The sequence below is a fragment of the Pelecanus crispus genome, chromosome 3 (assembly GCF_030463565.1).
Source record: "Pelecanus crispus isolate bPelCri1 chromosome 3, bPelCri1.pri, whole genome shotgun sequence".
Taxonomy (NCBI): domain Eukaryota; kingdom Metazoa; phylum Chordata; class Aves; order Pelecaniformes; family Pelecanidae; genus Pelecanus; species Pelecanus crispus.
The window spans coordinates 71,120,873-71,133,907 of record NC_134645.1 but is presented as its reverse complement, the minus strand read 5'-3'; the positions used below and the strand labels follow the sequence as shown (position 1 = coordinate 71,133,907).

Below are 13,035 nucleotides of genomic sequence, written 5' to 3'. Positions count from 1 at the left end.
AGTAAATGTGACAAGCCAAGTTTTATCCTGCATGCTGCACGGCAGTACAGAAAAATCCATGCTTACTTTAAATGTCTTGGTTACATGCACTGCTGTTACTCAAACTCATCCACTTTGAAGTAGCTCAATTTCTCTCATGCTGCACTGAACCTCCTACTAAAGAAAGCAAAGATTCTCATGAAATAATCTAATTGAGAGCCATCTGGCCCTTCAGAGGTGGCAATCCTAATTTATTTTATTATAATAAAATCCACCGGAGGCAAAATAGCAAAATTCATATTACAGTGTCCCTGGCCATTCCACTACACAAATAAAAACAACACTCGCTTTCTCTGGACATCTTAAAGCCTCTATTTTAAACCTAAACTAACATATGCAAAAAACCAAACAAACAAAACAAAAACCCCAACCCACTATATTTAAATAAAAATAAATAAATAAGCAAGCTTTTCAGAAAGCTATAGTTCTTGAATACAGTGGGTTTTTTTGTTTGTTTGTTTGTTTTTTTTAAAAAAAACCAACATAATTCACAGAAATATGAATTCTGGACACAGTGATTAAAGAACTATATCACCTTGAGCAGAGCATGAACTGCAGTATTCATCCTGCAGCTCTAAAGAAAAAATCTGATTAGTTAGGAGAAGACAACAAAGGAAAAAATTTGCAAAAAAAACCCCTACTGAAGACCACCATCATACAAAACAGTTCCTTAAACACTTCTCAGCAGACAATTTTACCCTTTTCTAAAAGCAGCCAAGTATACCAGCTGCTCTTATTCTTCTGTAATTCATTAAGTGCTGCAGCTATTTGAGGAAACTAGGGCCAGGAGTATTAGGCTACCTACTGCACATCACCCCGTTGAGGAGGAGACAACCCAAATGCACGCGTTAACAGACAAGACTCACAGGACTCAATGTTCAAGGCATTTGTAACAAGATATGTTTTTTATAAACATTCTCTTAATTTCAGGTGCCTGATTTATATGGGTTTAAGCCACTGGCTGGCTGAGGAAATACTACCAGGACTACACAGAGTGACCAAACTTCCACCACAGCTGGCCTAGCTGTAAACTACGAAACGGCAGGAGGAGAGGGCAGCGCCTGGTGTTACAGGTAGTCAGTGAGCTGCCCCCAGCACCTGATGCTCCAGCTGCCCCAGGAGCAGCAGCATCCCAAGGGAAGACCTACCGGGATGACAAGCCCAAAGGCTGCCCTGTAAACTAAATGACTGGTAGCTACGCAGGCTGGAGGACTTAGTTAACTGGGGCAGAATTAAATTAAAACCAGGAGGATTACAGTATTTCATGTTGCTGAAGCCTGGGATGACCGGGCATCTAGGGGGAAATGCCATATTTATCCAAGAAGCCGATAAATTGGGGAGGGAGAGTGGGAGAACGGTTCATTCAGGGTTAAATGACATAGATAGCATCAAAGGTGAATATAGAGTGAAAAGATGGAGGAGGAAAAAGCCCAAGCCAAACTTTGTGAAACAAACAAGTTAGAAGGACGATATCAAAGTTATGAATACTGTATAACATAGAAGAATACTGTTAATATAGAAGTTATGAATATTGCATTTTTCATTGGTGAATATTCTTTATACCTGTGTCAGCAGTGTGTGATACAGAATAAACTACAAGTCAAGTCATTTACAAGTAGCTTGATATATTCACTTCATGTCAGCTTTTCATACGTCTTTGAAAAAAATGTTTGGAAAACCAGAACGTCTATCACAGAACATAAATATGATGAGGTGAAAGTGCAGGTAAAATAGACAAGCCACTGGAAAACATAAGCCCTGTCCTCTATGCTTCCCTATTCTGTTGCTCACTTTCAAGAACATCTTTTCTGTAAGTAAAAGCAACCAATGATGAGAAAAATGAGGGAAGTGAAGTTTCTGTGCAAGCCTTAAGTGCAACAGAAAAGGAACTTATACACTGCTTGGCCACTGTCAGTAATCAGGATACAGGTAAGATGATGCAGGCTTGAGTGGCATTTTCCTGGCTGAGAAAAAAAGAAAAGGTTTGGTATCAACAGACAGTAATATTTACCGTTGCAAATTAGCACTTGTTTTGGGCAGATGATGCTGCTGATCCAAAAATCTGCCATCTCCCCGGAGGCTCCTCAGAGGTTGACCCACCCCTCCTGCCACCCAAGGAGGAGAGTGAACCCAGAGGGATCAGTCCTCTCTCCTCCCACAGCCTCCAGACATCATCATGGCTTCAACTCCTTGTTAGGGCAAGCAGGCCTGGCCAACTTATTTCAGTTCAAAAGCAAAAAGCATCAAACTTGACAGTTAATTGGTACCCAAAAGGGGACCAAAAACCTCTATCATGGTTCCCCAGCTGAAACCCTGTGGGTGCTTACAAGCCACCTTCTCTGAACTTCCTTTAGGCCCCAGGAAAGAAAAAACAAGACAACAAAGGCTCTCTAACATTCAGAGTGTACTCACTTCCCTTTAACTTTTATGGGCCATAAAATTTGTGCAAACCAACAAAAGACATTCTTCAAATGTTATGAGAATGGTGAACAGGCAGGTACACTGTGACAGCAAATGTTTCATCATCAAATGAAAGAAACAGTACCTTAATCAGTTAATCAACTGTATGAAAATGCAATGGGGTCTCAAAATGCAAAGTTACATTAGAAAACTATGAAAAATCCAAAGAAGTAAACCCACGCAAACTACATGGAACAAAGTTAAATTGGACCTGACTCTCCTATTATAGATACATTTTTTCTGAGATGGTGAGCAAGCCCCCCAGCATCTGACTGTAGCTAAATGGTTTGCCCCAAAGGCCCATGGCCCGTTTTCAAACCCTCCTGTTGAATACTGATCCATGCCTTCACCTTCTGGATACTGTGGGAAGAGAGGAATTAACATGGCACAACCACTTTTCTCTGAGAGAAAATACTGTCCTTTCAAAAAAAAAAAAAAAAAAAAAACAAACCCAAAACCAGAACAGTCAAGGTCATGTCCCTCAACCCCCTGCTAGAGGCACGGGTCCTTGCATACATTCTCCAGTCTAAATTCCTGAAATATTATATTGGTCCTGCATAATGATGTGCCCAAATGCATCACCACAGGATACCAGCTGTATGTGCCCCGTCCAAAGACTCATTAAAGAGCACGCATACGCAGGAACGTAGCTACTTTCTAGCAAGAAAAACAAATGCTAACTATCAGATCACGTTCTGTGGCAACCAGCACCAAAACCCAAGATGCTGGTAAACAGGGCGTTAAGGGCTATGGCATTTTCCTCAAGAAAGGGAGCGGGATACAGCCAGTTGCTTGAGCCCGAACAGACAACGATGCAGACGCTCGTTCATCCTCCGGTAACAGTTGGTACCGCTGCGAGGTCAGCCCGACTCCATTGTTTTTACAGCAATTTGCATTTTATTTTCCATAACGCTTTTTAATACCACTTTTTCAATTACTCCTCTCAGGCAATTGCTTTAATTATCTGTTATTCCACAAGGAACGACATTTTCCTCTGGCGGAGAGAGGGGCTGCATCAGACCGCGTTACCGCTGATGAGCCTCTCCACGGGCGAGAGCGGGGCTGCCTTGCCAGCCTTGGCAGCCCAAGTGGAGCGGCGGTTAGCCAGCACCCACAGCTACTGCTGACAGCTTGGCCCGCTCGCCACCGCTCTGATGGCAATCTGCACGGGATTACCAGCCGCGTATTAAACTTTTAAACGCATGCAGCACCCCCTTTGAATTTCAGATTCGCCAAAGCAAACGCTATCACCGCAGATCGTGGCAAAACACATCTGACTGCAAAGCCAGAACAAGCCGCTTTCCCTAATCCAATGCTGTGTTAATGCAAAGCTCAGCAATGATGGATGGACTCATTAGTGCCGCAGTTATCACCATCTGAACCAGGTGCCAAGACATATGGTTTAACAGATGTTCGAGCAAAAAGCTCTATTCTCCGCACTGTGCGAATGTCCAGTTAAACCGGACATCGATAAGACACTGAAAATCGTATTGGGCTTCTGGGAGCCACAATTGTTCCCAGCTCAGGAAGCCGTTAAACACAGCCTGATTATGCAAAAAACCCTATTGCTCTAATATCCCAATTAGATCCACAGAACAAATGCTGGACAATCCATACACTGCTTTCTGGAGTCTGTGTACCCAAATGTTATTTATTCTATTCAGCCAATTCTATTTCTCCACTGTCTTAGTAAAGAAATGAAGCTTAAAACCTTAAAACAGCCCCCCCCATCACACCCCACCCCACCCCTGCACTTTCATGTTTAGAATGCCTTGCGTGCACTGTTCTTTCAAATATTTAATAGTTAACACATATCGGTCCCGAGCGCAGGATCAACGTGCAGAAGTGACTCTTGTTTGCAAGGTTATTTATTGACATAACTCCACTGGAATGCATGGCATTTCAGAGGGGGCAGGAATAGAATAAAAATGTGGCCCTATATGTACTAATTCAGCAAATCACTGTGAACAAAGCAGCAAGGTGCAAACTGATAAATGAAAGAATTCTTATTCTTTAAGTGTCTTTTCAAAGAAGACAATTCTTAGGCATTAGAAAAAAAGAAAATGAGCAGAAGTGGGCAACCACTGATCAGTTACGATGTCTATGCATACTATATTCGATCTTTTAAGATTACATGCACGTACACACTTATGTTCACCTCCTACAGGAAAGAATTTTCAGCAAGAACTTCTGCTAACTCCTGAAGCTTATAAGACAGAGCATACCAAAGAATAACAGGTGGAAAAGCTAGGTTACTGCCTCGGGTTTGGGACTCCTATCACAGAACCTAACTGCCTCAGCGTATACAGCAGCACCAAATTACAGCTGCTGGTGTGTGCCATATTACAGTGGGTTTGGGGGTTTTTCTGGGGGGGCGGGGAGGGGGGGGAATACAGATCAAAAAAACCCCACAGCATTACATGCAGAAGGGGATGGCAGGTAAACAAGATATTACACACCAAGACTGAATGTATTTCAGAAACAACATCAATGCTCACTTTAAACAAAAAACTAATGACTTTGAAACTCTTTCAGAATTTGCTAATAATTGCAGGTCATAAAGAGAATCCTTCAGCTCACAACCATAACAGATTCAATAGTAGATTAGGTTGAAAAGGTGAAGAGCAAAAAAATTTGAGCGCTGCATTTCTGTCCTGCTCCCACAGATACTATTTACACTGTCACAAAAGGTGTGTTTCAGATCATCTTGTTCAACCAGTTAAATCTCTTTATCTGTGCAAATATTTGTTTCATATTAATGCAGCTGCAACTTTTAAAGACTTCTGTTATCTTTACTGCTTATCTTTCAATGCCTGAGCTCTGACTGTCCCAGACCTTGGTCCAATGGGGCTGCAAAATGTAGGGGTGGGAGGGAAGGGGTATGTAAGGGGACAAGAGACCAGATACAATCTAAAAACCAACAAGAGCAGAATCTACAGCCATCAAAGTCAGGAGAAGTTCAGTTCAATGTTAATTCCTATTTGTCTGAAATGTTTACAGATGCATATTTATAGAAGATGGAGTTGATGAAAAGACCGTCATTACAGCAGTAAACACAGAGGAAACAGCGTATTGAAATGCCATACCTATTTTTACCCATTTTTATTTTCGGACACACAAAGGTATGTACATTTAATTATACATGAACTGAGAAAAATACAAGCATGGAAAAGTGCACACACACAGGTCACCTAGTATATGATCAGAGCTTTTTCCCCAATAACTAAAAAAAAAAAAAAAAAAAAAAAAAAAAAATTAAAGTTTACATAGGACACTACAATGAGACATGCTACCCACGATCCACTTCTACATCCGTTCAGGTTGTTATGATGCTTCCCTCTTCCTTGCTTCTAACTAAATATCCCCATCTTTTTCCACCTGCTGGCATTATTTATATAGGTAATTCAGACATGAATGAAGCTAAAAAATAAAAGAAATAAACAAACAAAACGAAAGTAAACAACCAGTCCTCACCATCCCCAAGAACAACAAAAATCCAATTTGGCCAAAAAATCTTTTTCAGCCAGATCACTTTCCTGAACTGACTTACTGCCAAGCTCCAAAAGCTCCAGCAGCAGTGCAGAGAGGGATGAGGAAGGTGAGTCCAAGACTGTGGGAGCTCAGACCGAGCCCGGCTGAAGGAGCTGTGGAACTGCACCCAGGGAGAGCACAACTCTGAACACAGAGCAGGGCAACTGCTAATTTTTTTTTGTCCTGCTGCTGAATTTACTTTAGCCCCTCTCCAAAACAGAGGGCTGGGAGAGCCAGAGAGCACTGGTAGAGTCTGCAACAAAATCTGTGCCTGCACATCTCTATTACTTCAATGCAAGCAAATGAGAACTTAGATCATTTCAGATACAAAAAGCCCTAGTGTCCCAGATTGCACCTTGGATCTTTACTTATCAAAGGATGTGTTTTAATAGCAATTTGTTTGCTGCTTTTTCTTTTTTTTTTCCCCAAGGAAATATCTGTTCTCTTTCAATAAGGACATAACCAAAAGCTGTTTTCTCTAACACAGTGTACTTGGAAAGTGTCTTCTTCCCCACCACCCCCTCCTTCATTTTTCATTTTTGCACTTTTTTTCTTTTCCAATGGCCTTTCTTGTTATGAGAAAAATACATTCCTGGAATGTTTCAGCTCAGGGCTCTCAAAAACAATTACTTAGATATTTGATTTGATCTGCCAGTTCTTCCTTTCTGGGTATTCGGGCTTTATGAATCTCTGATTTGGTCAAAGGTTAAAGCGAACCTTTTCCAAGTCACACTCCGGAGCCCCACGAGGCCCATATGTATCCACCCCAGGTTTTAAGGAAAAGAAGTATATTCACTATTAGCTGAGCACAACAGCAGTAACTTGCTGTGCTATCTGAGGAAGCGAATTCAGAGAAGGAAAGTTGCTGATTCACACTTATGTTGGGTAACTAGGATGGAGGGGTGGAATGATGAGGGAGGAAGAAAAAAATGGGCCACCTTTAAATTGGTGCAAATTTGGCACTCTTTAAGGGAAAACAAGATGGGGAAGAGAAGTTCAAGTATGTAATTTTAGTAGCAAGGCATCTTCAAGAATATCAAAGCACTTCATAAGTGCAAGCAAGCAGAGTTATAACCTCAAAGGCACTTTATCTTTCAAACTGTGAGAAATTACCGCATCTGTGATCCACACACACAAAAAAAAAACAAACCCAAAAAACCACAAACCCACCCATGAAGTATATGGAAGGACAAAACATATGTTTTCTGAGTCGTTCTGGCTGCTAACTGGGCTTCTCAGGGGAGTGAAAGTTAGAAAGGATAATCTGTCAGAGTTATCTGACTCTGAGGAGTGAGCGATAGGGAAGATTTCCAGCTGGCTGTCTCCATTGGGCCTTTCTGAGCCATGATCAACTAAAGGTGGTGCTTGACGGGTTTGCTGGTATGCTCCTATTGCTATAGTCCTGCCTTTGATATAGCAAAACCCAGCTCAATTTCATTTTGTGTGCTTTGCGTGCTCTATTTGGCAAGTATCTGAAATCAAAATCCTCTTCCTCAATGAATGCATTATATATTTGCTTAACTTAAACAAGTGACTACTCAAAGACACAGACTACAAATCACTCCTACTGCTATGATACCTTTTCACTAAATGCAATGCAGTTACTGCTAGATTTGTGTTCTGTTTTTTAGTGTTGTGGCTTTTTTGTCCAGTGATACATTTTGCATACTGGATTTTTTCTAATCTCATTCTATCTATTAAAAAAAATCTCTTTCAAATTTTAAGTTTATCACATGCTTATATGCAACTGTTACTCAAGGTTTGTCAGCTCCACTCTCTATTAAAAGAAAAATCAAACAGATTGAAGTAACTGATTATAGTTCATTTCAAAGTACAATGCTTGCCAAAAAATAGATATTTTAAAATTCTGATTATAGTTTGTTTCAAAGTACAATGTTTCCCAAAAAGTATATACTCTACAGTTCTGGAAATATACAGAAATACACATTTTTAAAAAAATAAGTTTTAGAGGACATACTTAGAAACCATTTTGAATGAGTGTTGGTGCTTAAGGTTTATGTATAAACTAAAGCATACACATAAAGGTACACATACAACTAAAGTGATTTTTTAATCCTTATTAAGTGGCAAAATTTAATTTTTTAAGGACCAACTGTGAAACTTTGCCATCCTTCTACTTAACTGGTGGTCTTAACTCTAAGTAACCCCATCCCCACACCACAAAGCAAAGCAGTTGTTTTGGGGGGATGGTGGTATTTGTTTCTTCCTTTTTCTTGTTTTTCAGTGAGAAGCGTTATTTTCTGGTTTTAGTCATCTCTTAGATTATAACATACATACTACTCTCAATTACACACAGATAAAAGTTCAAGTCCGTCCCATTATGGAGACAGAGAAAAAGGACATGCAACAGTCCTTTTATGTTGTCCCACTAAATATGGTGCTGAGTAAAACTGATAGGCACATAGAAGTACAGCCACATCCTTCCAGCCGCCTGCTTGGACAAAGAATTAGTTGTAATTTATAGGATAAAATAATCCTCAAAATTTATGGCAGCCGTGTTACATCTGTGTTTTACCAGATCCCAAATGCCAATTATCTGCATTTAATGATAACAAATTTTGATACAGAGGAGCTGATTTACAAGGAGAGAAGGCCCACAATGCCTTAAAGACCAACCCTCCTCCACTGCCCGCACCAGTTGTTCTGATTTTTAATCCAAGCTTTTTAACATTACAAAATTGATTACAAATTTCTCCATTTAACAGAGATAAAGTTGTATTTAAACTAAATATTTTACATGCAGAAGAAGAAAAGGCATAGGAATGTAAATATTTCACCTCCAGAAAGCAGCTTGTCCTCTAGCCAAATAGACTTGCATGAGTTGGCCTTACCTGGAGCCATAACTTGTTATTCACTGCATCTCTCCCCGTAGCAATGCATTGAAATGTAGCATTCTGCCCTGCATTGACCTCTACATCCCCCAGCCTCAAGAAATGTGGAGATTTATCTGCAGAGAAGGAAAACAAAAATTACAAATAACGCTTATTGCTAAAAAAGGTGCCAGCAACATTATTGTCTCCCTCAAGATGCATATTGTAACAAACTTTGGCTAAAAACAAAAACATAAGAGAGAAAATGATTTGTTTCATCTCTGTTCAAGAAGAAAGAATGCTTTTAGTCCTTCTCCTTCTCCCCTGGTGATTCTACTAACTTTATGTTATACATGAGTTATAATAAAGTCTTTTAAAAATCAAAGCCAAGAGAAGGAGATCAAATGCCAAAATGTCAGCAGCACTTCACAAAAATTATTCCAAAGACTTTCCATTGTATGAAACCCATCATACTGAGAAAAACCCAATTAGCAGGATACAGCTCAGGCAAATAGAGAGATACTATTCAGATTATTTGCAATGTAACTCAGAGGTCTGTTGTTTTACTAAACGAAATCATTTGTGCCATTGAATATAGTATTTCAGGAGCTGACAAATCTATTTCCTACACTGACAAAGCCCCTAGGAAAGCTCAGTGGCACAAACACCTGAAGGATTTATTAGACATAAGAAAGCTGACAGACACATTTGAGGAATGGGTACGTTACACAGCTCTCACCCATCTCTTTCTCAAGAACTACTAACAAAAACAGTAGCTTACTAAAAAAAAAGAACACACAAGAAAAAACAGCAAATTGGAACAAACTGTGTTTAAACATTATTGAAAGAAAAAAAAAAAAGCTTATCTGCATACTGTATCATGCTGATGATCTGCCATCATGGCTGTAACCAAGTGCCTTTTGTTTTGGCGCTTAAAAAAAACACAAAGGAAAAAAAAAAGCCAGAACAAAAAAAAATTAAAGCCAGATACTGAATCCGAGCAGAGCTTTGCTGAGTACATACATCAGGTAGCTGGGCTGGTTGAAATATAAAGAGGTAACTCGCTCTAATACCCTGCAAGCTTGGTAGCCCCTGAGAGCTATGGTCTTAACAGGTTTGGGATAGAAGAAAACAAAATGTGAAGTTGACATTGTAACTTTATTATTTGGCATTGTTTTGCAAATTTGGGGGAGGGTATTGTTACATCTTGATCATTTCAGAAAGCAATTAAATTATCAGCCATGAGGTACATTACAATGAAATCACATTTTAGAAAGGGCATGTCTAGGGGAAGATCAGAAGACCTGAACAGAACCAAATTACCAAAAAAAATGTGATAACAAGTGGCAGAAATGCACAGTAATAATTTCTGTCTCACAACTTTTTATTTGTAGAATATTCTCATTATCGCACCTTGTGTTTGCATGTATGTAATTCTTCCCCAGGATTAAGCAGGAAAAGGCAAACATAAAGGCCTGAAGTCTGTCCACAAAAACAAAACAACAAAACCCAATCCTTCAGTAGTTCAGCAGCCAGAAGCCTTTTTTTTTTTTTTTAAAATATGTTGTGTCCATTTGGAAAAAAAAAAAAAAAGGAAAAGAACAAGGGCATGAAATCTGATAAGCCTCCTACGTGCATCTGCCAATTCAGTTTTCTTCAACCAGTGAGTATACACATTAACATTAAAAGCCATTTTAATTATGCACACCAACCACGGTATGGCTAAAATGACACTGCTTTTGTATTCCCATATACTTTACTTCTGGCAGACAAAGGTTTTACCCAGGTAAATCACTATTGCAACACTACATTTTCCCCTGAAAGCTTCAACAAAAATACTATTGAAAGAACAAGAACATCAGTGATCAAGTGATGAAAACTCAGCAGTCTACAGTAATATCAAATATGTCCTGAAAAGACAGAGAAAAATGCAGCTCTTAATCATTACTTACCACAAGGGTAACTCAGAACCTGGATGTCATCAATGGCAATGTAGCCATTTCTCCCATCTGAGACTTCAGCTTCAAATATTACCTGTCAAAACGAAAGAAAAAATGTTTACAACACTCATTTCTACAGAATTCCCACAGTGGCAAGCGTATAGATATAAGACACATTGCCTTTTTCATTTAGTTGAAGTTTCTACAAGGTTTGACGACTGAATGGAATATTTATTACTCAATGTACTGCAGTTCCATCCCATTCATATACATGACTTGTTTTGGATTTGCTGCTTATGGCACATGAGAAAAGCAGGTTTATTATTACCTCAATTAATAGCATACTGCTTTCACTCCACTAAATGTATAAACATGATTCAATTCTGAAAAAATGCCATTACTTTCAGACAGGTTTGACATCACAGCACACAACTGATCAACCAATTTTAACAAAATTTATATTCTTGTCGGGGGTCACAGTATAGTCCACAGTCTCCTGTAACCTGCAGTGTAATTGCACAGGAAAACACGCAGCAGCAGCAGCACAGAAATAGTGCAGCACTCCCCAGTGGCAACGAAAAGAACAGCTATAGCATAAGATTTATGTAGTAGTCATTAACTTCATTCTTGCAAGGCAATGGGGATATTGCTGTGCATGAAGGAAAAGAAGAGATTGTCTTCACATCCAGCTTCTTGTCCCACCCCAAATGGGTAGTAATAACAAAGAATTGCTCTTGGACTGCTCCAGAGCACAGAGCTGTCTTTTGCTACAGATGTAGCAAAACGCCAACTGACCAGAAGAAATTTATTGTCAAGATTCATGCGTCCTTGTACCGACAAAAAAAAGGGGAAGAAAAAAAAAAGTAGAATATGGTGAAAGTAAAAGGAAAATAATTAGAAGGAAAAAAATAGAGGATGAAGCATGAATGTCTAAACTAAAAGGAAGATATGAAAGAGGAAAGCACACCAGTAAAGACTAAGTGGTATGATACAAACTTGCAGTCATGACTGCCCAAAGTAAGTATCTGTTGGGGTATTCTGTGCAAGACAGGCTTAGAGCAAGTCAGCTGCTCTGTATGTCGTCTTTTCAAGTAGTCTACCTCTCTCATTCTTGGGGACAATGTAAGGGAGCAACAAAAGCGATGGATTAACAACCCAACATACCCTGCAGGTGGACGGGAGAATGCTGTCCCCATCAAGCACCTTTCTCAGGTCTTCTTACTCGGGGACCTGCATGGCACCTTGCTAAGAAGTAATGACCTCTGCACTCTTCAGTATCAAGGGAGTCATGGGACCAAGCAGCTCCCATCTACCTCCGGAACCCCTTTTGGACCTCTCATTCACAACAACTACCCTCTTCAGCAAGTTCCTGACACTTACGCAATGTGGCTCTGAACACTGCATCAGGAATATTTCTATCACATATGCAAACTCTGAAAGCACTTTGTTTCTCCAAGTCCAGTTAAGAAATTTGACCATCAGTATTAAGAACTGGACTAAATTTACACCTCCCTCTGAACTGGGTTGTTATTAATTCATTTGGAAGTAACTTAGATTCAGTTCCCAGGGAAGCTTGGGCTCATGTAAGTGTGTCCTTCCCCTGTATGTCGATACCTTCCTACACTGGGGGCAGAGGGGAGAAAGTTACCTTTCTTGGGACAGAGCTGGGAATTAATTTACTTGTTTTTTCTACCTCTTCCAGTTTAAATTAATGAATCCCCACATTCCAAGAGTAGGAAGTTATCAAAAAAAAAAAAGGGAGAAATTCACAGGAAAGAGTAAGATTAAGGCATGGAGATCCATAAGAAGAAAAAACCCACCACAACAAAACACATGAATAAATATGGAAATGCAAGAAGCCTACAAAATGTTATAGGGAATAATGGTTATGAGGTAAGTAAAGGAAAGATAAAGTGATTAAAAAGACAGATATTAGAGAGCTGAGGTTTCATATATACAGTGCTACATTATTTTTTATTTACATTCATAATTGGTATAAATACAGCTATGAAACATTCATAACTATAGACACTATATAGCAAAAGGTGCAGCTCAGTTAAAAAATTCGTATCAGGCTTTAATTTGATAGCATCTGTTCACATTTAAAATGGGAAATGGAAAAAGGCAATTGCATATATAGATGAAAACAGCAATTTAAAATGCTGACAAGTCAGACCAGAACCTGAGGTAGTTCTTTTCCTCACATACGCACACACTACTTGAGAAAAACCAGA

General features: G+C 39.4%; 1 protein-coding gene across 1 annotated transcript in view; it reads right to left on the bottom strand.

Moving 5' to 3' along the window:
* Positions 1-13,035, bottom strand: part of PTPRK (protein tyrosine phosphatase receptor type K) — a 421,483-nt gene that overhangs the window by 219,086 nt on the left and 189,362 nt on the right. Inside the window, exons 4-5 of the mRNA XM_075707712.1 lie at positions 10,814-10,895; positions 8,883-8,998 (exon numbers count right to left, since the gene is read on the bottom strand). Of these exons, the coding sequence (XP_075563827.1) occupies positions 8,883-8,998; positions 10,814-10,895 (198 nt within the window). The remainder of the gene's footprint in view (positions 1-8,882; positions 8,999-10,813; positions 10,896-13,035) is intronic.